This window comes from Kogia breviceps, chromosome 14, assembly GCF_026419965.1.
Source record: "Kogia breviceps isolate mKogBre1 chromosome 14, mKogBre1 haplotype 1, whole genome shotgun sequence".
Lineage (NCBI taxonomy): Eukaryota > Metazoa > Chordata > Mammalia > Artiodactyla > Physeteridae > Kogia > Kogia breviceps.
Window position 1 is genome coordinate 55,270,623 of NC_081323.1, and position 25,116 is coordinate 55,295,738.

The 25,116-nt window shown below is 55.6% G+C and overlaps 3 protein-coding genes across 3 annotated transcripts; 2 read left to right on the plus strand and 1 right to left on the minus strand.

Annotated features, from left to right (window-relative positions):
- Positions 1 to 437: 437 nt before the first annotated feature.
- Positions 438 to 11,518, plus strand: MMP25 (matrix metallopeptidase 25). Its single transcript, XM_059037100.2, has 10 exons — positions 438 to 805; positions 1,220 to 1,352; positions 2,818 to 2,953; positions 3,060 to 3,352; positions 7,937 to 8,113; positions 8,197 to 8,281; positions 8,448 to 8,530; positions 8,828 to 8,980; positions 9,054 to 9,311; positions 9,464 to 11,518. The coding sequence occupies exons 1-10, from the start codon at positions 716 to 718 to the stop codon at positions 9,712 to 9,714; spliced, it is 1,659 nt and encodes a 552-aa protein (XP_058893083.1). The 5' UTR covers positions 438 to 715; the 3' UTR covers positions 9,715 to 11,518.
- Positions 11,519 to 14,518: 3,000 nt separating this feature from the next.
- On the plus strand, positions 14,519 to 18,470 carry IL32 (interleukin 32). Its single transcript, XM_067013700.1, has 7 exons — positions 14,519 to 14,529; positions 14,913 to 15,066; positions 15,191 to 15,232; positions 16,524 to 16,562; positions 16,706 to 16,765; positions 17,342 to 17,401; positions 18,414 to 18,470. Exons 1-7 carry the CDS (start codon positions 14,519 to 14,521, stop codon positions 18,417 to 18,419), a joined length of 372 nt encoding a protein of 123 aa, XP_066869801.1. The 3' UTR covers positions 18,420 to 18,470.
- Positions 18,471 to 20,262: 1,792 nt separating this feature from the next.
- On the minus strand, positions 20,263 to 25,068 carry ZSCAN10 (zinc finger and SCAN domain containing 10). Its single transcript, XM_059037914.2, has 5 exons — positions 24,673 to 25,068; positions 24,045 to 24,312; positions 23,755 to 23,819; positions 23,182 to 23,239; positions 20,263 to 21,830 (listed from the first exon to the last, which is right to left on the minus strand). Exons 1-5 carry the CDS (start codon positions 25,066 to 25,068, stop codon positions 20,263 to 20,265), a joined length of 2,355 nt encoding a protein of 784 aa, XP_058893897.2.
- Between the last annotated feature and the right edge of the window lie 48 nt (positions 25,069 to 25,116).

The window sequence follows — 25,116 nt, forward strand, 5'->3', positions numbered from 1 at the left end:
AAGCGGCCCAGCCTCCCGCCGCCCGGAAATCCCCCCTGCGCTTGGCCGGCGGAGCGTCTTGGGGTCTCCGGGAAGGGCAGCTGGGGGAAGGGGAGGACCCCAAGCCGCCCCTCCCCCGGGCCCGGCTTCGCGGATCTGAGAAAGCAGAAGCGACCGGCGCTCTGGGGAGTCCCACCGGAGCCGGGATCTGGGAAGAGAAACTTGCGGCCGGGGCTGGGGCCGCGCCCCGCGCTCTCTGAAGCGCTCGGAGGAGAGGTCCTGGGTCCGGGAGGGGTCCTGCGACACCACCCGGCCCGCCTCGTCTCGCTGGAAGACTGAAGATCCGGCCCTTTCCCCTGCTGCGCCGTCTTCGCCTAGTGGGCAGCGCCTGACCCTACCCTCCCCGCTCCGCCCGCCGCTCCAGTCCGGAGGAGGGGCCGTCGGCGCGGACAGGACCAGCCCGCATCCCCGAGAGGCGGCCGTCGCGGACCCGGAGCCCGAACTTCCGCCCCCTTCCCACACCCTCTCAACTTTCCCGGCCCTCCGCTGGACGCCCCTGTGCCCCCTCCATCGTGCCTCCCAGGTTGCCGGATCTCCGAGCGGCCCCCCATCCCCTCGCCCACTCCTCGTATCCCGTGCCGGGTCCCCTGAGCCTCTGATCTCCTTCCCCGGATCCCCAGGGCGGCGCGGGTCAGGTCCCCTCGAGCTCCGCCGGCTGTCAGGGCAAGACCGCGCCATGCTGCGGCTCCTGGCGCTGTTGCTCCCGCTGCTGCCGCCGCCCGCGCGCGCCCGGGAGCCCTCCGCGCAGGACGTGAGCCTGGGCGTGGTGAGTGCCGGGGTTCGCGGACTCCTGGACCTGCAGGGAGGCTGGGAGAGGGAAGCCGGGGCCTGGACTCTCGGGTTCAGAGGAAGCTGGGGGCGGTTCAAATGTCCAAAGAGTGACCGGGGATGGAGATAGGGGACCCGAATTATTGGATCCGTCAGGAAGTTCGGGGCCCGAATTTGGAAATCTGGAAAGGGGCTAGGGTGGGGAGGTGGGGACTCTTGGGAACAGATGAACAAGGGCCAACCCAGGGCTGGAGGGCCTGTACCTTGAGATGGGGATCAGGCCAGTACCCGGGGCTGAGGACTCTGGACTATCCATGTCTGGTGAGAGGTGGGGCTTCCAGGATGGTGGAGAGAAGGGAAAGTCCCATTTCTTCGACCTTTCTTGCTTCCCCTGTTCCCTCCTCTGGTCTAGGACTGGCTGACCCGCTATGGCTATCTGCCGCCACCTCACCCTGCCCAGGCCCAGCTGCAGAGCCCTGCAAAGCTGCGGGATGCGATCAAGGTCATGCAGAGGTTTGCGGGTCTGCCGGAGACAGGCGTCCTGGGTATGTGGCCCCCACCCCCTGCCCCAGCCCAGCCTCCGCACCCAGCCTGACCATTGTTGCCCACCCAACCAACCGCAGTTTCTAAACCTCCCGTGTATCTGAATCACAGGCGCTATGGAATGCTGACCTCAGGTCCCAACTCGGAGGTTCTAAGATATTTCTCGTTCAGTAAATATTTATCAGGAATCTCTTCTTGATAAATAACATGTGAGGTCATTTCAGGCTCCGCTGGTATAGTGGTGAACAAGGTAGATGAGGTCCCTGCTCTCACAGACCTAACATTCTAGAGGGAGACACACACAGAGCAAGAACAGAAATATGCAAACTAATTTCAGATAGTGGTGAGCGTTCTGATGAAAATAAAATGCTAATGGTATTCAGGGAGCTGGTCTGGGCAGGGCACGCCCCTCTGAAAGATGTCATATGAGTTGGGAGGAGCTCATATGACTTGAAGAATTCGTAGGACACAAAGAGGAGGAAACAGCCATGGGAAGATGTGGGAAAAGAGTGTCCCAGGCAAGTGCAAAGGCCCTGTGGCAGACACTGGCTTGCATGCCTGTAATGAAAGGAGAACTGATGAACTAAACAAGAGCCTGATCAGGGGCCGTGCAAGGTGTTTCGGTTTGATTTCAAGTGTGATAAGAAACCCTGAGCAGGTTTGAGGGAGAGAGGCAACTTGATGTGATTAGCAATTTTAAGCTTCCTCTGCTTACTGCTGGAGAATGGAGGGTGGGGAGCACCCAGACCAGGAAGGAGGCACGTAGTGTTCAGGCAACGATGTGATGAGATGCAGCTGAATCCACGGTGTATATTTTGGAGGTAGAGCTGAGAGGCTCGTCTGTTGGGTTAAATGAAAGGAAGAGAGAGGTGGAGGGGTCCTGTCCAGCTACGAGGGGAGGTAGGACCCTTTTGGCAACAGGATGTGCTCAATTGCTCTTTTTCACCTCAACCTTCACTTGGAGTGAGGGGATGGTTGGGGATGGAGCCAAGCTGGTAAAGGGGATTTCAGGAGATCTGACCTAGGAGGGGCTTGCCACAGGAGACCAGAGACCCAGCTGGCCTGGGGACTTTCAACTTTATCTGGATGTGATGGGGACTTGGGAGCTAGTGTGTGAGGTATGGGCAACCTCCCAGGGGATTCCAGCCTCCAAGAGAGGAGTTCTCACTGCACCCCCAGGGTTCCTTTCTCTAGAGGCCAGTGGCCAGGGCTCAGGGAAGCAGGATGCCCAGATCCTGGCCTGAGAGTCTGAGTCCATGCAGGACCATGCAGAGGGTGATACTACCCAGAAGGGCAGTGTCATAGTCTGGTATGAGCTGGCTTCCAGAATTAGATGGCCTGGGTTCCAATCGAAGATGTGGGGCCTTCTTGGGCAAGTGTTTTAAGTGCTATGAGACTCAATTTCCCCATGGAGAAAGTGCGCTGGTGCCTACTGGTGACCCCCCTCTGCCACAACCTCTCCCCCAGACCCTGTGACAGTGGCCACCATGCATAAGCCCCGCTGCTCCCTGCCTGATGTGCTGGGGGCGGCGGGGCTGGTCAGGCGGCGCCGCCGGTATGCTCTGAGTGGCGGTGTGTGGAAGAAGCGAACCCTGACGTGGAGGTAGGTCCTGGCGCCCTCTCCCACCCTGGGCCTGCCTGACCCAGCTTCGAGTGAGTGGCTGCCTTCTCTGTCCTTGGCCCCCCTCACTCACCCCTCCTCTTTCCAGGGTAAACTCCTTCCCCCAGGGCTCAGTGCTGAGCCAGGAGACAGTGCGGACCCTCATGCACCATGCCTTGACCACCTGGGGTGTTGAGTCAGGCCTCGAATTCCAGGAAGTGGGTTCTCAGGGCCCGACGGAGCCTGATATCCTCATCGACTTTGCCCGGGCCTATCACCAGGACAGTTACCCCTTCGACGGGCAGGGGGGCACCCTCGCCCATGCCTTCTTCCCTGGGGAGCACTCCATCTCTGGGGACACTCACTTTGATGATGAGGAGACCTGGACTTTTGGGTCAAAAGGTACAATCTCCCCTCTTCTGAGAGATCCTCTTCCCAGATCTGTCTGTCCTTAAGAATTAAGTTTAAATTACCTTTATTTATGGAGGCTGTATCAGTTGTGCTTCTCCAGAGAAATAGAACCAGTCAGATGTGTGTGTGTGTGTGTGTGTGTGTGTAGAAAGTGATTTATTTTAAGGAATTGGCTCACAGGATTGCAGAGGCTGGTAAGCCCAAAATCTGAAGGGCAGGCCTGCAGGCTAGAAATTCAGGTGACTTGATGGTGCACTTTTGAGTCTGGTATTTGCAGAACAAGCCAGCTGGAAACCCAGGCAGGATTTATATGTTGCAGTCTTTGAGGCAGAATTCCTTCTTCTCCAGGAAACCTGAGTTTTCGTTCTTAATACCTTCAACTGATTAGACGAGGCCCACCCACGCTATGGAGGGTGATCTGCTGTACTTACTGTCAATTGAATATAGACGTTATCCATGTCTGTAGAATAACCTCCACAACAATACCTAGACTGGTGTTTGATCAAGCATCGGGGCACTGTAGTCTGGCCAAGTTAACACAGAAAATTGCCCATCACAGAGTCCTGTTAGATGCTCAGCTCCAAGGTGGGGCTGAGGACTTAAAGGGGCAAAAACACAACTCTGCCAGCAGTTAAGTCAGAAGAGTAACTGGCAATTGCTACACATGGTGACACAACCACGGGGAATCACAACAGAGGATGTCCTCAAGCCTGGAGGTGCTCAAAGGAAGGCTGATCCAAAGCTCTTGAGTGCCAGGGACTTCCTGGAAGTGGTGACTTTGTTTGTTCCACACATATATACTGAGTGCCAGCTAGTGCCTGAGGTCCCACTCTCCCGGCGTATGCAGGGCTGGGGGGTGGGGAGAGGGGACACATAAAAAAGCACAAGCCAGTGAGCTCTCTGAGGCCAGGGGAGTCAGGGGTGGGAGCACTAGGGGGAGAAACAGCCTGGGACATTCGGGGCTGGAAGGCAAAAATATGGTGTTGGGAGGGGACTGCAGAGGCTGGAGGGCAGGTCTCACAGCACGAGGGGTCTTGGACAGCACATGGTGGGGTCTGGGTGATAGGATTCTGAAGGCAGTGGGAACTGTGGAAGGTTTTGCATTCTAGAAATACCACTGGCTGCCGTGGGGGGCAAGATAGGGACAGGGAGGCAGAAAGCTATCTTGGGGTCCAGGTGAGAGATGGTGGAGGGGATGGGAGTGGGGGCAGAGGGTAGTGGGCAGCTCTGAGGGGTGTCTAGTCAGGATGGGCAAAGATTGGGATCTGACTGGGTTCTGGGGGCAAAGGGGGGTGAGGATGGTTGGGTACCAGCCAGGTTTCTGGCTCAAGGCCCCTGGAGGATGGTGTCCTGTTAATGCAGGTGGGAAGTGGGGGAGGAGTAGGAGCAGACTCGGGAAGGCAGGGGTGAGTTCAGGTTGGGACGTGTGCCTGCAGTGCTGGTTGGCTGGTCAGTGCAGGTGGTGCGTTAGTGGTTGGGTATCTTGCACTAGAATTTGGATTCCTCCAACTTAGGTCAGGTTCCCTAGAACTGGAGCTTGAGAGGAAAATTCTTGTGCAAGCAGTTTTTAGGGGCATGTTCTCAGGGGAAAGGGAAGCAGGAGAGGACTGGGGAAAGAAGCTAAGCAAGGATGTGGTCTCAGCTGGACAGGAGCCTGACCCCACAGGGAACACTGGAGCATAAATAATGCCACAGGGTTGGTTTTGCCTGGAGGAAGGGGGCCCAGCTCTTCCAGCCTCCCGCCCCCCACATCGATCAGTCACTGGCTGCAGACTGCTCAGGGAAGGGGAGGCTGGGCCAGGAGGGAGAGCCATTTCCTGGGGAAGGGGACAGCCGGAGGATGGGTACACAGGCTTTGTAGAGGATTTGGGTGAGGTGCAGATCGCATAGATAGACAAATCCACCATAGGGAGGCTGTGTGATGCAGCATTTAAGATCTCTGGGTTGAAGTGGAACTCGAGCCAGGGTTCCTTTGCCTGCTGCGTGTATCAGTTACTTGACCTCAATGTGCTCAGTTTCCTCATCTGAGAAATGGGGATAATAATAGTATGTGCTGGTGCCACGGGCTTGCAGATTAGACGAATAATTCACCTACAGCTCTCAGCACAGGGCAGTCTGTTCACTGCCAGCTGCTATGAGCTGGGTCTAGTGGCAGATTTGAGAGTTGGCAATACTTGGGGGTAAGGTTCCAGGAGAATGTAGAAAGTGAATATCAAGTTCAGAGCTGTGGCGTGTCCCACAATTAAGAGGAGGGTGGCAGGGAAGGAGGAATGAAAGGAAATGGAGAAAAACCAGGCTGAAAGGTGACCAAGAACAAAAGCAAAGGAGGAAGTGGACAGGAGTGAGCAGGGCAGCAAATCATCCAGTAAGTTATTTATGCCTGGATCTGGCCCTCTGGGGACAAAGTGACCTTAGTGCCCACAGGCTTGGTGGGTGGCGGGAGAATCTAGACCACAGAGGCGTGAGAGGAGCTGAGGAACTGAAGGCTGAGTTCAGACCACTGACCAGAGAACTTGTTGGGGAGGGAGAAGGGATATGGATGGGGGCAGACAGGTCCAGGGGGTGTCTTAGGATGAGGGAGTCTTGAGCACTCAGGGACAGTGGATGAGCCAATAGAAAGAAAGGGGTGGGGATGGGTGCATGGATCGTGGATTAATGGATGGATAAATGGATGGATGAACGGACACACGGATGGATGGATGGACAGCTGGATGCATGCATGCATGAATGCAGTGATGAATGGATGGGTGAGGCATTGTCCTTGTCCTGGAAGAGGTGAGCGAGGCAAGGACCTCCGCCCAGGGCATGGCAAGAGGTAGGAGGTGAGCTGGGGAGATGAAGCTCGTGCCCGATGCACAGGAAGTTACAGATTACATCAGCGGCCTGTCTTGATGAAAAAGGAAATGCATTTGTCAGCATTTCTCATCTAAGAGTTGGGAGCTGGGGCTGGGGCTGGGTAGCAGCTGAAGGGGCTATGAGTCTGGAATTGAAGCTGAGTGGAGAGAGCAAAGGAGCTGCCTGCTGAGGCTGTGGGCAAGGATGAGAGGAGGTGCTGAGGACCCCCAGAGATGGGCACCGCGAGTCTCATGTGGCTGGATCTGCATGGTTGTGTAATTTCCCCAGCTGAACAGCGTGAGAAGGGTGCAAGAAAGGGGTGTGACCAAAGGAGAGGCAAGGCGGGGTGGGGGGGAGTGGTGAGATATGAAAAAGATCTGTCCAGTTAAGACGCCAAATGTCCTGTCCTCCAATTTCTTAGAAAAAGCACTCAGTGCAATGAGAAAATCCACAGTCAACATGGGAATTCATTACTTATGAGTTTGACCAAGACATCTGAAATCACTGCTGAGCTGCAGGACAGCACAGCCAGGGTACCAGTTCTGTCATTTAACTTGACCTCTCTGTGCCTCAGTTTCCTCACTTGTAAAATGGGGATAGGAGGTAGAGGTTTGTGAAAAGTAAACGCAGACAAGTGTTTGCTACTCTGCTTATGACTCACTCATTTCATCCTTAGATTCTCGCCTAGTGGCCTTGAGGAGTGGAGAGAAATTTGCTTTTCAGTTCACCAGGTTACTTCCAATAAACCCACGTGCAACACTGCTCACTCTAGTTAGAAATTTCCATGAAGTAGATCAACATCTGGGGAAATCCGTACCTCCAGGCGGGGCTGCTTGCCTCTCTTGCTGTCTCTGTCCTTCCTTGGCCTCTCACTGGCTCAGGAATCGATGAGGCGCTGGGGTTTGACCAGCAGCTGGGAGTGTGGAGAGGCTGGGTCCTGGTGTCTGGGCTGTGTCCCCAAGGAAGAGGCTTCTGTGGTCAGAGAGGCTGGGCGCCAGGGCTAGCAGGCTGTGGTTGGAGAGTGCCTACTGGAGCTTCGTGTTCTGAGAGGGATGAAGTCTGCAGTGGTGGGGAGGGAAGGCGAGGACCCCTTCGGGTGGGGGTGGGGGCGGAGGCTGTGGGAGAGGGAGATGGGGGAGGGGAAATAGAGGACTGAGGGGTTGTGGGCACTGGGGGGAGGGATGGACCCGGGGCAGCGGACCATGGGGCGGGAGTGGGGCCATGGAGTCTGACCAACATTCCCCATGGGTGGGAGTGGGAAGGGTGAGGAGGGGTGGGGGGCCTCTGCCAACAGACTGGAGCTGTAAGAAGGGTACTCCAAGGGCTGGGGCTCCCTTAAGAGAACTGCACACACCCTGAGGCTCCTGATTCCCCCAGAATATTTCTGTATGTTGCCTTCTTGGGGAAAAGGGCTTCATCAGTGCAAAGCTGCTCCTTCCTCTATCCACACTGTTTCCTCTTGCTCTTCCCCCAACCTGCTCTGTGGGTCTTTTCAGACCGGCACCCCAGTATCTAGTACTGCCAAACAAGGCTACTCAAGAACATTTACCAAATAAGTGAACGCAGAGAGGAAGGATAAAATGGCTGGGGGTGTGGGGGTGTCTGGGTAGAGGAGGCCATGGCCACCTCTGAGGGTCTCCTGGCTGTTTCTACCCAGCAGAAGGCCCCATTCCCCGGGGCCTGGGGTTGCTAGGGGTGGGGGTGGGGCACAGCTCCAGCCCATTCTCCCTCCCTCCCCAGATGGCGAGGGGACGGACCTGTTTGCTGTGGCTGTTCATGAGTTTGGCCACGCCTTGGGCCTAGGCCACTCCTCAGCGCCCGACTCCATCATGAGGCCCTTTTACCAGGGTCCGGTGGGCAACCCCACCGAGTACCACCTGTCCCAGGACGACCTCGAAGGCCTGCAACAGCTCTACGGTACAAGGAGCGATGGGGCGCTCGCCGGGTAGCCTCTGCAGCAGGGTCAGGGGACTCAGCGCTCTCTAACCGTTTCTCTACAGGGAAAGCACCCCAAACCCCACTTGACAAGCCCACAAGGAAACCCCTGGCTCCTCCTCCCCCGCCCCCTGCCCTGCCTCCAGACAGGTGAGTATCTCTCCTGCTGTGAGGCCTTGGGTGAGCTCCCTAACCTCAGGGTCCTCCTCCACGAGATGGGCAGGTAAGAGTCCCTGCCTTGTAGGATGCCGTCCAGGTTAAGTAAAGGGAAAGGGGCCCCCCAACCCTCTCTGTTCACCTCTCTTTTCCTTCCCAGCCCCTCCAAACCCGTTCCTGATCGGTGTGATGGCCATTTTGACGCCATCGCCAACATCCGAGGCGAAACTTTCTTCTTCAAAGGTAAGTGACTTCGGACCTCCCCGACCCCATATAGTTGGCTTCCTACCCACTTAGAGTGACCCGCCGGGGCTGTGAGGTTCGCAGGGATGCGGGACTTTCAGTGCTAAAAAGGGGAAAGCCCTGGACCAGCCGGTCACCCTAGAGCCACTGCAGCCTTGATTTTCAGATGGACCTGCCCACCCTGCGGTGGGAGGGGAAACCTAGCGCAGTGTTCGAGCCACACACTGGGGGGGTGGGGGAGGAGACCTCCTGCCGTCTCATGTCACGCCCACATGCCCACCCCTTCTTCCCCCGTAGGCCCGTGGTTCTGGCGCCTCCAGCCCTCGGGACAGCTGGTGTCCCCCCGACCCGCCCGGCTCCACCGCTTCTGGGAGGGGCTGCCGGCCCAGATGAAGGTCATCCAGGCCGCCTACGCCCGGCATCCGGACGGCCGGATCCTTCTCTTCAGCGGTGAGTGGGGCTCTAGGCGTGGCTCCGGGCATGCGCAGCGCCGCTCACCTGCCCCTCCCTCCCACCCACTCAGGTCCGCAGTTCTGGGTGTTCCAGGACCGGCAGCTGGAGGGCGCCGCGCGGCCGCTCACGGAGCTGGGGCTGCCCCCGGGGGAGGAGGTGGATGCCGTGTTTTCTTGGCCGCTGAACGGGAAGACCTACCTGATCCGGGACAGGCGGTACTGGCGGTACGACGAGGCGGCAGCGCGCCCGGACCCAGGCTACCCGCGCGACCTGAGCCTCTGGGAGGGGGCACCGCACGCCCCCGACGACGTCACCGTCAGCAACACAGGTGGGAGAGAGAGCCCGCGGGGAGAGGCCGAGGGATGAAGAGCTAGAGGATGTCCCGGGGATTTGGAGAGCCCTGGGGAGAGAAGCCGCACGGGGGGAGGGGGGAGGGGCAGGTCTGGACCAGCCCCTGAAGCATCTGCTCCCTCCCCGCAGGTGACACCTACTTCTTCAAGGGCGCCCACTACTGGCGCTTCCCCAAGGGCAGCGTCAAAGCCGAGCAGGACTCCCCCCAACCAATGGGCCCTAAGTTTCTGGACTGCCCCGCCCCCAGATCCCCCAAAGCGACCCTTAAGCCAGGAGCCTGCGACTGTCAGTGCGAGATCAGTTACGCGGCAGGGCGGCCGTCCTTGCCCCCGCTGCTGTCCCTTCTGCCCCTGCTGGTGGGGGGTTTCGCCTCCCGCTGAGGGGGGACCGCCCGCCACACGGAAGGGATCGGATCTCCCACCGCGGGCCCTCTGTCCCCGGGGGTGGAGCTCAGCGAGGATGCACCTGGACGGATGCAGGTGGAGTTAAGCCCTGGGAAGGCCAAGGGGTGGACTAGCCCTGGCACTGAATGCCCCACGTATTTGGCCTCCTAGTTGTCTCCTCCCCCTCCCCTGGCAACCCGGAATCTGGCCTGGCTTCGACCCCGCAGGACTCTTCTTTTCCCGGAATACCTAGCCTTTCCCTGAGCTCAGCAGGCTGACTCCCTGCAGCCCTGCACCCGCCTGTCAACAGCAGCTGTCCCAAGCTGTTCAGGTCTTTACAGGACAGGCCTGCCTGGGACCCTGAACCCCAGGCCGGCTCTCCACCCGCTGCTCTGACGTTTCTCACCCTGTCCTGCTTCCATGAAGTCCTAGTCAAGCCATATTGGTGGGGACCCCAAACTCAGCCCTGAGACCACCCCTGAGCAGCAGTGTCCCAAGTTCTGGGTGACATCAGTGGCCACATGGATGATACTCCAGAATCCCACCCCAGTGGACCTTCTTTCTGGTCCCCACGCTGGTACCAGAAATGCCTGCATTCAATAGGACACCATCCTGTCCCTAAAACACCTCTCCCCACCTTCCCACCTGAGCCTCTGCCACCTCCTTCTGAACTGCTTGGCTCCATCAGCTCAATGCTGGTGGAAAGACAGTGGACTGGTCCCCTCTCAGTCCAGGGTCACTGGCTCCTCAGCTTTCCTGGGTGATGAGTGGGTAGAACCTGGACCACCTCATTGACCCCACTGCAACCTCCCCCCCTACCCACTCTCCACAGAATTCAGGATCTAAATCAGTGCCTCTGAAACTATGTTTTGGAATATTCCACAACAGAATGACCCACTAAACTTAAAAATGCAGATTCAATGCCCTAGCTCTGAATGCTCACTCTGGGGCTGGGGCCATGAATCTACATTTGAACAAGCTGGGGTGGGGGTGGGGGTGGCCCCTCTGGGCAAGGGAGCTGGGCCAGCAGCTGTCATTTCTGTGTCTCTGCCTTGTGGCTTTTCTGTGTCTCTGCCATGTTCTCTCTCCCAGGGGCCAACCCCTTCCTGTTGTCTACAAAACCCAGCTGATGGCCTTGGTTGAGGGAGGTCCACCCCCCATGTGTGGAGTGACTTAGCGGCCACTTCTTTGGTTGGTACCCAGCTTCAGCTGCCCCACAGTGCTGCCCAGAGCTGAGGCCAGTGAGGATGTTGCCCACCTTGGTCACGAGCAGCAGACCAGTAGGAGGGTGACAGCCAGGTGTCTTCAACCAGCGTGGGACCTGAGAATTCAAGGCCACCAGAAAGCCATCTGGGCCTCTGTTAGGATCCTTGTGAAGTATGAGGAGGAAACTTGTATTTGAAGAGCTTGTCAGCCCCACCAGGAGGACCATAAAAATGATGGGAGAGAAAACCCTTTGTTTCTTCTGAGTACTGATGGAGCTGGGGTGAAATTTGGTGGCAGGAACTTGACAGACCCAAATCACTGTGATTTGCAAAGAGGTTGGAATCCAGCGTTGATGGGAGACAGGATGGATGAGAATGAATGGGAGGAGGAACCCAAAAGTTGGTTGAAGGGAGCCCAGAGGAGGGATGTCCCATGTGAAATTTGAGGCTGCTTTCACTGCTACAATGGAAACTTCTTCTCCAGCCTGTAAGACTTCATTAAGTCTGCTACACAAAAATGCCACATTAAATTGAATTATATTATCTAAAGAACAGTACAGTCCCATAATAAAAATGTAAAACTTTTGTGTTTCAAAGGAGACCATCAGAAAAGTGAAAAGTCACTCCAGACACCCTTGTCTCTTGTACACCCCCTTCTTCATACACTCTCTCCCTAAATGCAGATTCTTTAGGTGCAAACAGGCAGAGCTTCAGACTGCAAGTCAGCTGTTCCAAAATGACCCTGCGGCAAACACTGCAGGATTCCACCCAATGGGGGCTCTGGAGTCAACAACTCAGGGACCGAGGTGGATGTTGGTGCCAGGGGCAGTGGGAGGGGATGGGGAGTGAGAATTTCATGGTTGCGGAATTTTGGTTTTACAAGATGAAAAGTTATTGGGATGGTGGTGATGGCTCCACGAGAAGGTGAATATATCTGATGCCTCAGAAACGTGCACTTAAAATGGTGATGATGGTAAAGGGTATGCGATATGTGTTTTATTTCACGTACAATACATTCTTAAAATAATTTAAAAAAGAAAAGTGAAAAGAATAGGGAAAATTTTTTTGCAAATGATGTATCTGATAAGGGACTTTTATCCAACATATATACACTACCCTGACAACTTAACAATAAAAAGACAACTCAATTTAAAAATGGGCAAAGGGACTTCCCTGGTGGTCCAGTGGCTAAGACTCCACACTCCCAATGCAAGAGGCCCTGGTTCATTCCCTAGTCAGGGAACTAGATCCCACAAGCATGCCTCAACTAGAGATTCCGCATGCTGCAACAAAGATCCCTCATGCCGCAAGACCCACAGCAGCCAAGTAAATAAATATTTAATTTAAAAAACCCTACTATTTAAAAAATCATTAAATAAAATAAATAAAAACGGGCAAAGGATCAGTGTATACATTTCTCCAAGGAAGACGTACAAATGGCCCATAAGCACATGAAAAGATGCTCAACATCCTTAATCATAAGGGAAATGAAAATAAAAATCAGAGTGAGATACCACTTCACACCCACTAGGATGCCTAGAATTAAGAAGACATAATAGTAAGTGTTGATAGGATGTGTGGAAGTTTGATACATTACTGCTGGGAATGTTGAATGATTTGTCATTTTGGAAAATAGTCTGGTGGTACCTCAAAAAGTTAAAAACATAGTTACTGTATGACCCAGCCATTCTACTCCTAGGTGGAATTCATGAGAAAAAGCATGTCCACACAGAAACTTGTACATGAATGTACATAGCAACATTATTCATAATAGCCAGAAGGTGGAAACAACCCAAAAGTCCATCAGTGGATGAATGGAGAAACAAAATGTGGTCCATCCTTACTGTGGAATGTTGTGCAGCCTTAAAAAGGAATGAAGTCCTGGTACATGCTGCCACATGGAGGAACTGAAAACACTATACAAAGTGAAAGAAGCCAGACGCAAATGGTCACATACTGTATGAGTCCGTTTATATGAACTGTCGAGAATAGGCAAATCTATAGAGACAGAAAGTAGATTAGTGGTTGCCTGGTAGCGGGCACTGGAAGATGATGGCTTAGGGGTGCAGAATGGCTTTTTTTTTTTTTTTCTAGCTGAGCAGCGTGGCATGAGGGGATCCGACTAGGGATGGAACCCATGCCCCTGCAGTGGAAGCATGGAGTCCTAACCACTGGACCGCCAGGATAGACCCCCAGAATGGCTTTTTGAGGTGATGAAAATGCTCTGAAATTGATTGTGGTAGTGATGGTTGAACAGTTCTGTGCATTGAATTGGGCACTTTCCTGGGTGAATTGTATGGTATGTGAATTATATCTCACTAAAGGTCTAAAGAAAATGGCTCAGGGGCTTCCCTGGTGGTGCAGTGGTTGAGAGTCCGCCTGCCGATGCAGGGGACATGGGTTTGTGCCCGGGTCCAGGAAGATCCCACATGCCGCAGAGCGGCTGGGCCCGTGAGCCATGGCCTCTGAGCCTGCGCGTCCGGAGCCTGTGCTCCGCAGCGGGAGAGGCCACAACAGTGAGAGGCCCGCATACCGCAAAAAAAAAAAAAGAAAGAAAAAGAAAATGGCTCAGTCCACGATGAAACACAAAATGCCTTCAGATGGTGGCCTTCGTGAGACAGACATGGAGGGGCTGCGTGTCACGTCTCAGGGAGCCAGGTTTCCAGAGATGAAACCAGAAATACAACTTGCAGCTGAAGTGGGAGCTGCTCGCTTCTCTCCCTCCCGCCCTGGAATTCAAAGATGGCTCAGTGAAGATCTGGACTTCCTGGGTGGGGAAAGTGGTTTTCAGACAATTGAATGGGCTCCTAAGGGGCAGGGGATGTTAGCTGGGGTCCAGTGAACCCAAGTGAGGCTTTCACCAAGGAATGGGACTTGTGGGTCTGTCCCTCTTGGGCTCACACAAGTGGCCCCTAAGGAACCCTTTTCTTCTTCAAGGATATTACAGGTTGAAGTGTGTTTCCCCAAATTCATATGGTGAAGTTCTAACCGCCACTACCTCAGAATGCAACCTTATCTGGAGATGGGTCATTACAGAGGGAATTAAGTTAAAATGAAGTCCTTAGTGTATGCCCTAATCCAGTATGACTGGTGACCTTATAAAAATAGGGAATTAGGAGACAGATACATGTCTACGGAGGATGCCATGTAAACATGGAGATGGCCATCTACACGCCTAGGAGAGAGGTCTGGAACACATCCTTCCCTCAGGGCTCTCAGAGGAACCAAGCCTGCAGACACCTTGATTTCAACTTCTAGGCTCCACCAGGAGAGAATAAATTTGTGCTGTTTAGACACTGGTCTGTGGCAGTTTGTTATGGCAGCTCTGGGTCACTAATACAGTCAGCAAGGCCATGGCCGTGCTGGGCTGTAAGAGGCTGTGGCTGCAGCTGGGAGGCAGGCCAGGCTGTGAGAGATAGGGCCAAGGAGAGCCCTGCCGTGGTGGCTCTGGACTGGGGGGCTGCCAGAGGGCTCAGGGGCATCCCCCATATCTTAACCCACAGCTGGGTGACGTCCTTCTCCAGAGCTCCAGAAGATTCCTCAGCCTGCTGTCTCAAGTCTGGACTTTCCCTCTGCCTGTCCCCTCTCTTGAGCTGATGGGTCAGGGGTGAGGCCCGTGCTGGGCTCAGAGAGTCCCATCCCAGCTCAGGGTGGAGGGGCGACAGCCAGGGACCCTGAGTGTAATGGACATGCCCTCCTCAATCCAGGCCCCTCAGATCTCTGTCGCCTCGTCTTTCCTTCCTTCTGTCTCTTCACCTCTCTGTCTCTGTTTCTGTCACACACAAGCAAACACACACAGCTGACCCTGCATCCTGCCCCAGGGTGACTCCACCCTCCTCCGCCCCTCTCTCTCCTGCTCTTTTTTTTTTTTTTTTTTTTAGTAAGTGGGCCTCTCACTGTTGTGGCCTCTCCCGTTGCAGAGCACAGGCTCCGGATACACAGGCTCAGTGGCCATGGCTCATGGGCCCAGCCTCTCCGCGGCATGTGGGATCTTTCCGGACCAGGACACAAACTCGCGTCCCCTGCATCAGCAGGCAGACTCTCAACCACTGCGCCACCAGGGAAGCCCTCTCCTGCTCTTAAATCAGTGGATCTCAGGGGTCAGCAGACAGCTCAGCTGGGGCTCTGGCTGGAGGAGCTCAAGGTCACTGGCTCAGGGGAAGCAAAAGTTGGGGGAGGGGGCTGATCTGCAGCCAGAGGACTTTCCAGGGTGATGGGACAGGCTGCTTCTCTGAAACCCTTTTCCTCACACCTGTTCCTCCCATCAGGTCACAGCAGCAGAACCCGGAGCCACCATGTGCTTCTCCAAAGTGAGAGAGAGGGAGTGATGGGGGGGAGATTGGGCCCTGGAGTCTCATTTCCCCCATGTCCCCCCTCCACCAGCCCAGCCCCCCCACCTGCTTACTGCTCCACATGCACCTGCCTCTGTCCCACCCTCCCTGGGCCCTGGGGGAGCCACTGGGGAAGCAGAGGGTCAAAGGCATGTGACCTGTGCCATCAACAGGGCCCAGTCTCACAATGACCCTGTTCGAATGCTCTGCTGTCACTGTCCTGAAATTCTGCATAATTGTGGACAAAGGACCCTACAGTTTTCTTTTGATCTGAGCCCTTTCCTTTATGGAGCAGGTCTTGCTGTGGGCTGGTATTCCTGTCTGGGAGGTCAGTTATGGGGGACAGCTCTGTGTGCGTGTCTGTGTGTGCAGGAGCACTGAGGAGTTATGGGACAAGGGTGTCACTTTAGGAATTAGACTGGACATGCTCGTGGGGGAGCTGGAAATGGAGGGTCTGCAGTGTAAGAGGAATCAGCCATCCCCTTGGACCCTGTCTACACCCTGGAAACCCGGGGGTAGAGGCTGGGCGGTGCTTTCTGAGAAACTTAAAAATATTCTTCTCAGGTGCCTGAATTAGCAGCTGAAGCCTGCACTGGCCTCACTGTCTATTCTTTCCCTTTGGGGTGCCTTCCCCCCTTCCCCCACCATACCACTCCCCTCACCTCAATTCTGAGGGTCACCAGACCAGGGAGCTCTGGGCCACGCAACACAGGGATCGGGGAGTGGTCTTTGCGGGATGACCCAGGGCTGAGTGGTCAGGCTTAGTTAGAGGGTCAGGAGATTGTTCCCACTGGCCCCCAAGGTGTTTTTCTGCCCCATTGTGTGTGACACTGGGCTGACAGAGTGGTGCCCCTGCTGACACAAAGTGTGCAGACAGGTGCCTTGCACACACTGTGAGTGGCACTGACCACCCAGGGGCCGGAAGGCAGTGTGGACAGCGCCAGATTGGGACCATAATGTGGAGTCTTGTGAGGGGTCTGTGGGTCACCTCCCACCTCCATGGTGGAGCCAAGTGTCTGGTGGGGAGGGGCTGGGGCCCGGGGGCCTGCAGGGTCAGTGGTCAGATAGAGCCGCAGACAGGAGAGGACAGTGCCAACTCCTCCCTGTTCAGCTCTCACCAGGACCATGGAGTGCTAGGGATCTGGGAACCAGGTTGACCCTTCACACTCAGTGACAATGGTCCTACTTGTGTGTGTGTGTGTGTGTGTGTAACAGGTCTCGGGGAGTTGGCAAGGTCACATAAGCCTGAGTGTCACTGTTACCTCCACAGGGAGTCCCAGATAACATTGCTGCTCTGAGGGTCAAAATGGTAAGAACCTCTTCCCCATGTATGGTTGGGGGATGCAGGAGGCCTGGGTTCTGCTGGGTGAAGCTGAGAATGTCCTGGCCCACCTGAGACACAGGAGGGAGAAGGACCAGGCCTCTTTGTCCCAACTCTGTCTCTCTTCACAGCATGAGTGTGTGGACGACTTCTGTGATGACCTCCAAAGTCAACCCCAAGCAGACACACAGGTGGGTCAGTGTGCCCCTACTCCCCTTGCCTCCCCAGTTTAAGTGTGGTGGGTGGTTTCTGATGATGGTGATGATGAAGGTGAAAGCTCAGCACCCAGTCCTTACACTGGACAAAATTCCTACCTGTGTGGCAGGTGAGTGCACGGCATACAGTGCACAGGATACAGAGGCCCAGGGATGCTGAGGGAGGTGTCCAAGTCAGAGGGCAATTGATGGCAGGGCAGGGATGCCAGATGCTTGGTCCCCAGGCATGTGGGCTGAACCCTCACCTTGTGGTGAGGGGGGCACAGATGAGAACCAAGCTGGGGCTTGGGGTTTGAGACTGAAAGTGAGAGAGGGTGGGGGGATTTTAGACGGAGAGTTGTTTTCCCAGCAGGTCGAGTCAGTCCTAGAAAAGCTGAAGGTGAGTTTGGGTCTTGCCCCTCCCCCAAAGAGTAGCACCCAGGGTTGGATCAGCCAGGTTATCTGGGTTGCTGTCTCCCTTTGGACTCACCTGGATGCATGGGAGGCCACAGTGGGGACCACAGACCTCAGCAGCAGGGGCAGGTGTGCAGCCTCCACACTTCCTCTCCCCAGGACCAACTCAGTGAGAACCTGCTTGAAGCTGTGGATTCTGAAGTTCACAACAATGTACTGGTGAGTATGAGCCACTGTCACAGCCCCTTGCTTCCCCTCCACCTTGCTCTCTCTTGCCGTTGGCACTGCCATGTGTGCACATAGCTCCCCTGAGTGGGGGTTGGAGGGATGGCCCCTGAGAGCTCAGGAGGTGCAGCCTTGCTGGCACCAGCCTCCCCACCCAGCACACAGTGGCCAGAGCCCTGCCCTGAATTCACGATGATGAGCCCCGTGGGCCTGGTGCTGGGCTCAGAGGCCAGTACGCCAACAGGCAGGTACACCTCACCATGGTGGTTTACGCCTCGAGAGGAATTGAGGGGCCAGGCCCAGCCTCTGGTAAAAGTCCTGGTGTCTATGGAGCTGTTGGCAGGAAAGCAGGCAGTTTCCATTTGTGGGCTTCTGTGTCCCAGACTCTCATAAAGGCTTGGAGGCCTCAGCCAGGGTCAGGACCTGGGGCTACATTCCCCCTAGGGGGGTCCCTGAACAGCCTCGCATCCCTGCAGGAGTTCACCCCCATGCTTGGTGAAGTGCAGCAGGAATTCCGTTGTAGAATCCAGAGGCCCTCTGGTACTGACAATCCAGGAGACCCTCTGGCTCTGACAATTCAGGGGACCAGAAGCTGGGGAAGAGCTTTTGGGACAGAGCGCTGAGGCAGTTCTGAGAGTGGCTGCAGGAGCTGAAGCGGAAGTTTTTTGTTGTGCTTGCCTGCCTGTGGCAGAAGGTGGCTGCCGGCCTACAGGCCTTGCGCAGTGCGGTTGAGGCCATCTGGGGAGAGTTGAAGCGTTTCTTCTCCTCTGTGGGGCAGGTCTTCAAGAGCCTTATCTAGGTCTAGGGAGCCCCACGGGGTCTGGGAGGAGATTGGCTTCATGTAGAAGCTAATTTGATTTTCCCCTTCTCAGTAAGAATCTTCTGAAGCGACCTTTGCCCTCCTGCTCACCCTTGACCCATCCTTGCAACCTCCCTCACCTCCTGTCCTTCAGGGAGGATACCACCCTGCCCATCAAGCTCTCCCCACACGTGTTTCCTTCTTCAGGTCTGACCTGCCTGTCGCTGTAGTGCTGACATCCCAATAAAAGGTAATTGAACCAAATGAAGTGCCTGTGGGGATGGAGGCTGGGGGCCCAGTGGTAATAGGCAGAGTTCGTGGGTCAGATGGACCCAGGTGGGGGTCCTGGTTCTGGGTGAACAAGGACAAGCCACCCGCCTCTCCAATCTGTAACTAGGGACATTGGTCAAGGACTGACTCATGGTGAGGAAGGGACCGTCTCAGGCCAGTGCATTGCTTATCGCGGTGCCTGAGGCATAGTAGGTGCTCAGTAATTGCACACTCCTGGGGCACAGGGAGCTCTGGGGAGGAGCTTTGACCCCTCTTTTCTTCTCCTGATCTCCTTCTTTGGGCCTTCACTACTCCAGCTGGGGCCTCGCAGCTCCTTGGTCTTTCTCCAAAGATCAGAGCCCCAGGAGCCAGGGAGGGTGCACCCAATCCTGGGCCAGGAGGAAAGGCAGAGTAGGAGGGGTGGGAGTGGGGTCTCTGGGCCTGTGGCCTCCCTCACCTGGTCCTGCAAATGCAGACTGGGCGATGGGAGCAAGGCCTGAGGGCCAGCCATGCTCACCATCTCTGAGGCCAAATTCCCCTCCCCCCAATCTCTCCAACCTCACTCCACCCAGCCCTGACTTCCTGCCTCAGGCTTGCTCACAGAGTAGCTTTGCCTTTGGGGATTCTCTGTAACCAACTCTTCCTCCCAACCCCTGAATGGCTGGACCTTCCCTAGGCTCAGAGCTTTCCCTCCCAACTGTGCCTGAGAACCACCTCTACTTTCCGCAGATTTGGGGCTGGTTCTCCTTCAGTCCCTTGAGCTTTGGTTGATGAGTTCACTTCCTTTCCACAAGCATTTGCTAAGAAGCAGTCTTGTGTCAGGTTGGTGGAGGGGCAGTAATTAAAATACAATATTTTTTTGAGTGAAAAGTGACAGACAAAAGCAGGAGGTGTATGTGTGCTCTGGAGCTGGGGTGGGCAGCTTTTCTCTCCTGTATTTTTACCAGAAGTCACATGATTTAAAATCTGTCCACCAGAGGGAGAGGCAAACCAAGTCAGCCTGATGGGCAGGAAGAAGGTGGGGCAAACCTGCAAGGCAGCTTTGGGTTTAGAGGAGTATGATGGTTAGGGATCCCCAACTGTCAACCTGACTTGGCTGTGGGCAGGTTAGTTTTTCCTTTTAGCATTTTCAGTTAGAATTAGTTACCAATGTTACAGAAGAAGAGGTTTCCCGTATTAACCCAGAATCTGGGATTTTAAGTTTTATTCATTTTAATTAATTTAAACAGCCACATATGGCTGGAGGATACTGTATTGGACACGGAGGGTTAGTGGTAGATTCCAGAGGAGAAAAAATTCCGGGGTGAGATTGGTTGGCCTTACCAAGAGCTGCCTGTGACAGAAACCCTCCCCCCAACTCCCAACGTGCGCGCACGCACACGCGCGCACACACACACACACACACGCACACAAACAGTCTGAGCCTTTTCAGGTGGGAGGAACTCCCCCTGGACCTGCTCCCATCCAGCCTGCTTTTGAAGGGGTTGGGGAAGGAGAAATGCATCACCGTGATACAGTGGGGAGGGTAAAAGGTGGCATTTTGGTGCACTTAAAAAAGACATAAAGAGGAACCACTTTCAAGAAGGCTGTTTTACTTTGGGTATTTTAAAATACATTCCTGAGGCCTGGAAGAGTTCCCTGTGGGGACGGGAAGAACTACTGTGCAGGGTCGGTGGAGCCAGAGAGAGGCGGCTGGGGTGTGAGGGCAGCGCCATCCACTGCAGCCTTGGAGGCCAGGCACACCAGGGAGATGCACGTGGGACAGACCTGACAGAACCAGGCGAAGCTAGTACAGGGTCTCCCGGGCGTGGGTTCTCAGGTGGCGCAGCAGGTGGGAGTTGCGGCTGAAGCTGCGGCCACACTGTGTGCAGGAGTAGGGCCTGGCCCCCGTGTGCACCAGCATGTGCCGCAGTAGGTTGCAGCTGCGACTGAAGATCTTGCCACACTCCAGGCACTCCTGGGGGGGCTCGGCCTGCCCAGATGCGCCCTCATCCCCCGCCCCGGCATGGGTGGCCAGGTGGCGCTGCAGGTGGGCGTTGCGCCGGAAGCTCCGGCCGCACTTCTGGCAGCTGTAGGGCCGCTCGCCTGTGTGGCTGCGGCGGTGGCGGGCCAGGTTGGAGCTGTTGCGGAAGCGGTGGCCACACGTGTCACAGACGTGAGGCTTCTCCCCGGTGTGGATGCGCTGGTGGCGCGCCAGGTGGGCGCTCTGGCTAAAGCCCTCGCCGCACTCGCTGCAGCGGCAGGGCTTCTCCCCTGTGTGGCTGCGCCGGTGGCGGGCGAGGTCCTGCGTCTGGCTGAAGCTCTTGCCGCACTGGGCGCAGTGGTGGGGCCTCGGGCCGCCGTGGGTCAGGAGGTGGCGGGCGAGGCCGGCCCTTCTCATGAAGCGCTTCCCGCAGTGCGGGCAGCTGTAGGGCTTCTCGCCCGTGTGCACCCGCTGGTGGCAGACCAGCTGGGAGCTCTGACTGAAGCTGCGGCCGCAGACCTGGCAGGAGAAGGGCCGCTCGCCTGTGTGCACACGCCGGTGTGCCCCCAGGTGCTCGCTGCGCCGGAAAGCCTTGCCGCAGTCGCCGCACACGTAGGGCCTGAGCTCGGGCCCGGGACGCAGGCTGCCCGCGCACTCGGAGCACTGGTGGCCCTGGTCCTTGGCGTGGATCCGCAGATGGCGCTTGAGGCTGGAGCGGCGCTGGAAGGTTTGGCCGCAGTGGGAGCACAGGACGATGGCCAGCTCGGGTGGCGCTGGGGTCTTGGTCTCCGGGGCGCCTGGGGGCTTTTGGTCCTGGGCGTGAGCCAGCAGGTGCTGCATGAGGCGGGCCCGGCGCTGGAAGCCCTGGCCACACTCGGCGCACAGGAAGGCGGGCTCGGAGGAGTGTGTCTGCAGGTGTTTGCTCAGGTGCGAGCTCTGGCGGAAGCGGTGGCCGCAGAGGTGGCAGGTGTGCGGCCGCTCATCCGTGTGCGTGCGCATGTGCAGCTTGAGGATGGAGCTGCGGCCGAAGCTCTTCCCGCAGCACAAGCACAGGAAGGACCGCGCGCCCGGGTGAGACCGCAGCTGGTGTGTCTCCAGGCGGGCCAGCTGTGGGAAGCTCACCCCGCAGTCCGTGCAGATGAACTTTACCTCAGGCTCCGACTTGGGGGCGCCCCCAGCCACTTTGACCTCGAGAACTTCACTCCTGTCGGGAGGGGACATTTCTCCACCGGGGCCGCCCACCTCAGGGCCCAGGCCCAGCGACTGAGTGTGGGGCTCTTCCGCAACCCTGGGACTCTCTGCCTGAGACTTTGCTGAGGTGGCAGCAGGCCAGGACACCCCTTTCGGTTCCTCTTCTTTAAACGCCTCGTCTGGAGTTCTGCCTCCAAATCCTGGGAAAGAATCAGAAAACAGAATGGGTCAGGCCTTTTCGGAGGCGCTTCTGGGAATCGCTAGAACCTCAGTGCCTGGAAGCAGAAAGAATCCCAGAATCCTGCAAAGCTGGTAGGTGGGCAGAGGATGGGTAAATACCAAATAACAAGGGCTTCCCTGGTGGCGCAGTGGTTGAGAGTCCGCCTGCCGATGCAGGGGACACGGGTTCGTGCCCCAGTCTGGGAAGATCCCACATGCCGCGGAGCGGCTGGGCCCGTGAGCCATAGCCGCTGAGCCTGCGCATCCGGAGCCTGTGCTCCGCAACAGGAGAAGCCACCCAGTGAGAGGCCCGGGTACCGCAAAAAAACAAAAAAACAAAACAAAAAACCCACCAAATAACATAGTTTACCGTTTTAAGGTGTATAATTCTGGTCCATTAAAAATGTGCAACCATCACCACTATATCTATGTCATTCTCCCAAATGGAGACCCATAGGCATTAGCAAGCCCTTCCATGACCACCTATTTTATTTTATTTTATTTTAGCTGTTGTAATTAATTTTACTGAAGTATAGTTGATTTATAATATTGTATTAATTTCTGCTGCACAAAAAATGGATTCGGTTACAGATATATTCTTTTCCATTATGTTTTATTAGAGGATATTGAATATAGTTCCCTGTGCTGTACTGTAGGACCTTGCTGTTTATCCAGTCTATATATAATAGTTTGCATGTGCTAATCCCAAACTCCCAATGCATCCCTCCCTCCCATTCCCTTCCCCTTGGCAACCACAAGTCTGTTCTCTATGGCTGTGAGTCTGTTTCATAGATCAGTTGATTTGTGTCATATTTTAGATTCCACATATAAATGATATCATATGGTATTTACCATGACCACCTTATTTATTTATTTATTGGCCATGCTGCACAGCTTGCGGGATCTTAGTTCCCTGACCAGGAATTGAACCTGGGCCCACGGCAATGAAAGCCCAGAGTCCTAACTGCTGGATGGCCAGGGAATTCCCGACCACCTATTTTATTTTATTTTATTTTATTTTATTTTTTTTTTTTTTTATTTTTTTTTTTTTTCCGACCACCTATTTTAAAAGCTCAAAGTTTTGGGGGTTGATGATTAGACCCAATGAGCCTTAAAATAGCCCTGTATAGATACAGACATAGCAATATATATCTATATCTATATAGATATATATATCAATATATATCTATATAGATGTATATATCAGTATATATTACCTCATCAAAATAGTACATTTTTTGCCAAAGAGGTCAAAAAGTCAGGTAGGGACCACCCCTGACAGGCAAAGAAAAACCCTTCAGTGGTCATAAACCTTGGAAAAAGTCCTCTTACCCAGAGAATGCACAGGCCAAGCCTTCTTTGCTGGGACATCTTCAAAGGTTAGGGACTCCTGTGACCAAAGGAAGGGCAGAGATTGTCATTGAGTGAAGAATGGGGCTCTAGGACCTGAGGGGGATGAAGAACTTTCAAGGTTTAAATTAAGAAAAACATGGGGGCTTCCCTGGTGGCGCAGTGGTTGAGAATCTGCCTGCCAATGCAGGGGACATGGGTTCGTGCCCTGGTCTGGGAAGATGCCGCGGAGCAGCTAGGCCCGTGAGCCACAACTACTGAGCCTGAGCGTCTGGAGCCTGTGCCCCGCAACAAGAGAGGCCGTGATAGTGAAAGGCCCACGCACGGCGATGAAGAGTGGCCCCCGCACTGTGATGAAGAGTGGCTCCTGCTTGCCGCAACTAGACAAAGCCCTCACATGAAACGAAGACCCAACACAGCCAAAAATAAGTAAACAAATAATCCTTTAAAAAAAAGAAAAAAGAAAAGAAAAACAGGGATTTGCTAAAACTTCAGAGGCAGAGAACATTCCAGGGTGTCAGATCGACCTGGAGTGAGGGGACCAGTCCAGCTCACCAGCACAGCTGCTAACTCCTGATCTCCAGAGTTCTCCTCTGGCCACAGCTCAGGGCCCTGGGGGGCTGACAGCACTGGGGGAGAAAGAAAGAGCTATTAGAATCCAGTCTACCACCATGTGGCTCCGAGGACGTACACCCATCGTCAGGGCCCCGTGACAGGGATCTTGGCTCTCCCCCATTCCTGTCAACTAGGGAGGCTGCCCCCTTCCTTCCCCACCCTCACCCACCTGGCCCCTCAGCTCCCACTGCACACCAGGCCTCCACCTTCCTTAGGCCCCAGCTCCTCACCACTCTCTTGTGGGGCCTGAAATGGTCTCTTGGGACCTGGGCTCAGTGGCTGCTTTGAACTTGGGGGACATCTCCAGGCCCCCATCTCAGCAGGCTTGGAGGGCAGTGGCTGGGACGGTGAGAGTTCCTGCGATGGCTCCAGGGCTGGAGGCCCTTCTGAGGGTACTTCCTTCTTGGGGCTGTAGCTGGAGACTTGGGAAGAGCCCCCCTGTTCCTCCAAGGTGACCTCTGCACGGGGACAATTCTTGCCAGCATTAAAACTAAAATCCTGTTCAGAACACATCCATGTTAGGTGACGGACAGGACGGTAATCCAAGTCCTACTAACTCCCTAGGGCCATGGGACTGAGGAAAGGTGAGGGTCAGACAGGGAGGAAGTTAGGAGGTCAAGAAGGAGCCGGCAGAGGAAGGAAAGTGGGGTTTAGTGACTTCTTTTTTTTTGCCTCACTCCGCGGTGTGCAGGACCTTAGTTCCCCGACCAGGGATCAAACCCACACCCCCTGCAGTGGAAGCATGGAGTCTTAATCACTGGACCGCCAGGGAAGTCCCAGCTCAGTGATTTCTTAATGGGGTGATAAAGTCCCTGTCTTTCCACCTGCTGTCCAGCCCACCTGGCTGCCCCCTCTTACCAGCGGCCCCACATTGCTGGACTCCCTCTGGACACCCTCCAGCAGCAACACCACCTCTTCGCCATCCCTGAGCTGCTGGCCCTGGAGCCGGGCCAGGAGGTGTGGGGGCAGCACGCTCAGGAACTGCTCCAGCACCAGCAGCTCCAGGATCTGCTTCTTGGTGTGCAAAGCTGGCCGCAGCCAGTGGCTACAGAGCTCCCGGAGGCGGCTCAGGGATGCCCTCGGCCCCATGTCCTCCTGATACTGGAAGCACCTGAAGAGCTGGTGAGCCACCTCGGGCCGGGGCCTGGCCTCTGGCCGCCTGGGGTCCTCCTGGCCGGCAGCCTCCTCCTCCTCCAGTTTGACTGCTCCAAGCTGCTCTGGCTCCCGTGCAGCCGGGCCTGGTTCTGCAAGCATCCTTCACCTTGGGACGCCTCACAGTGGTTGCTCCAACTCTCGTGTCTC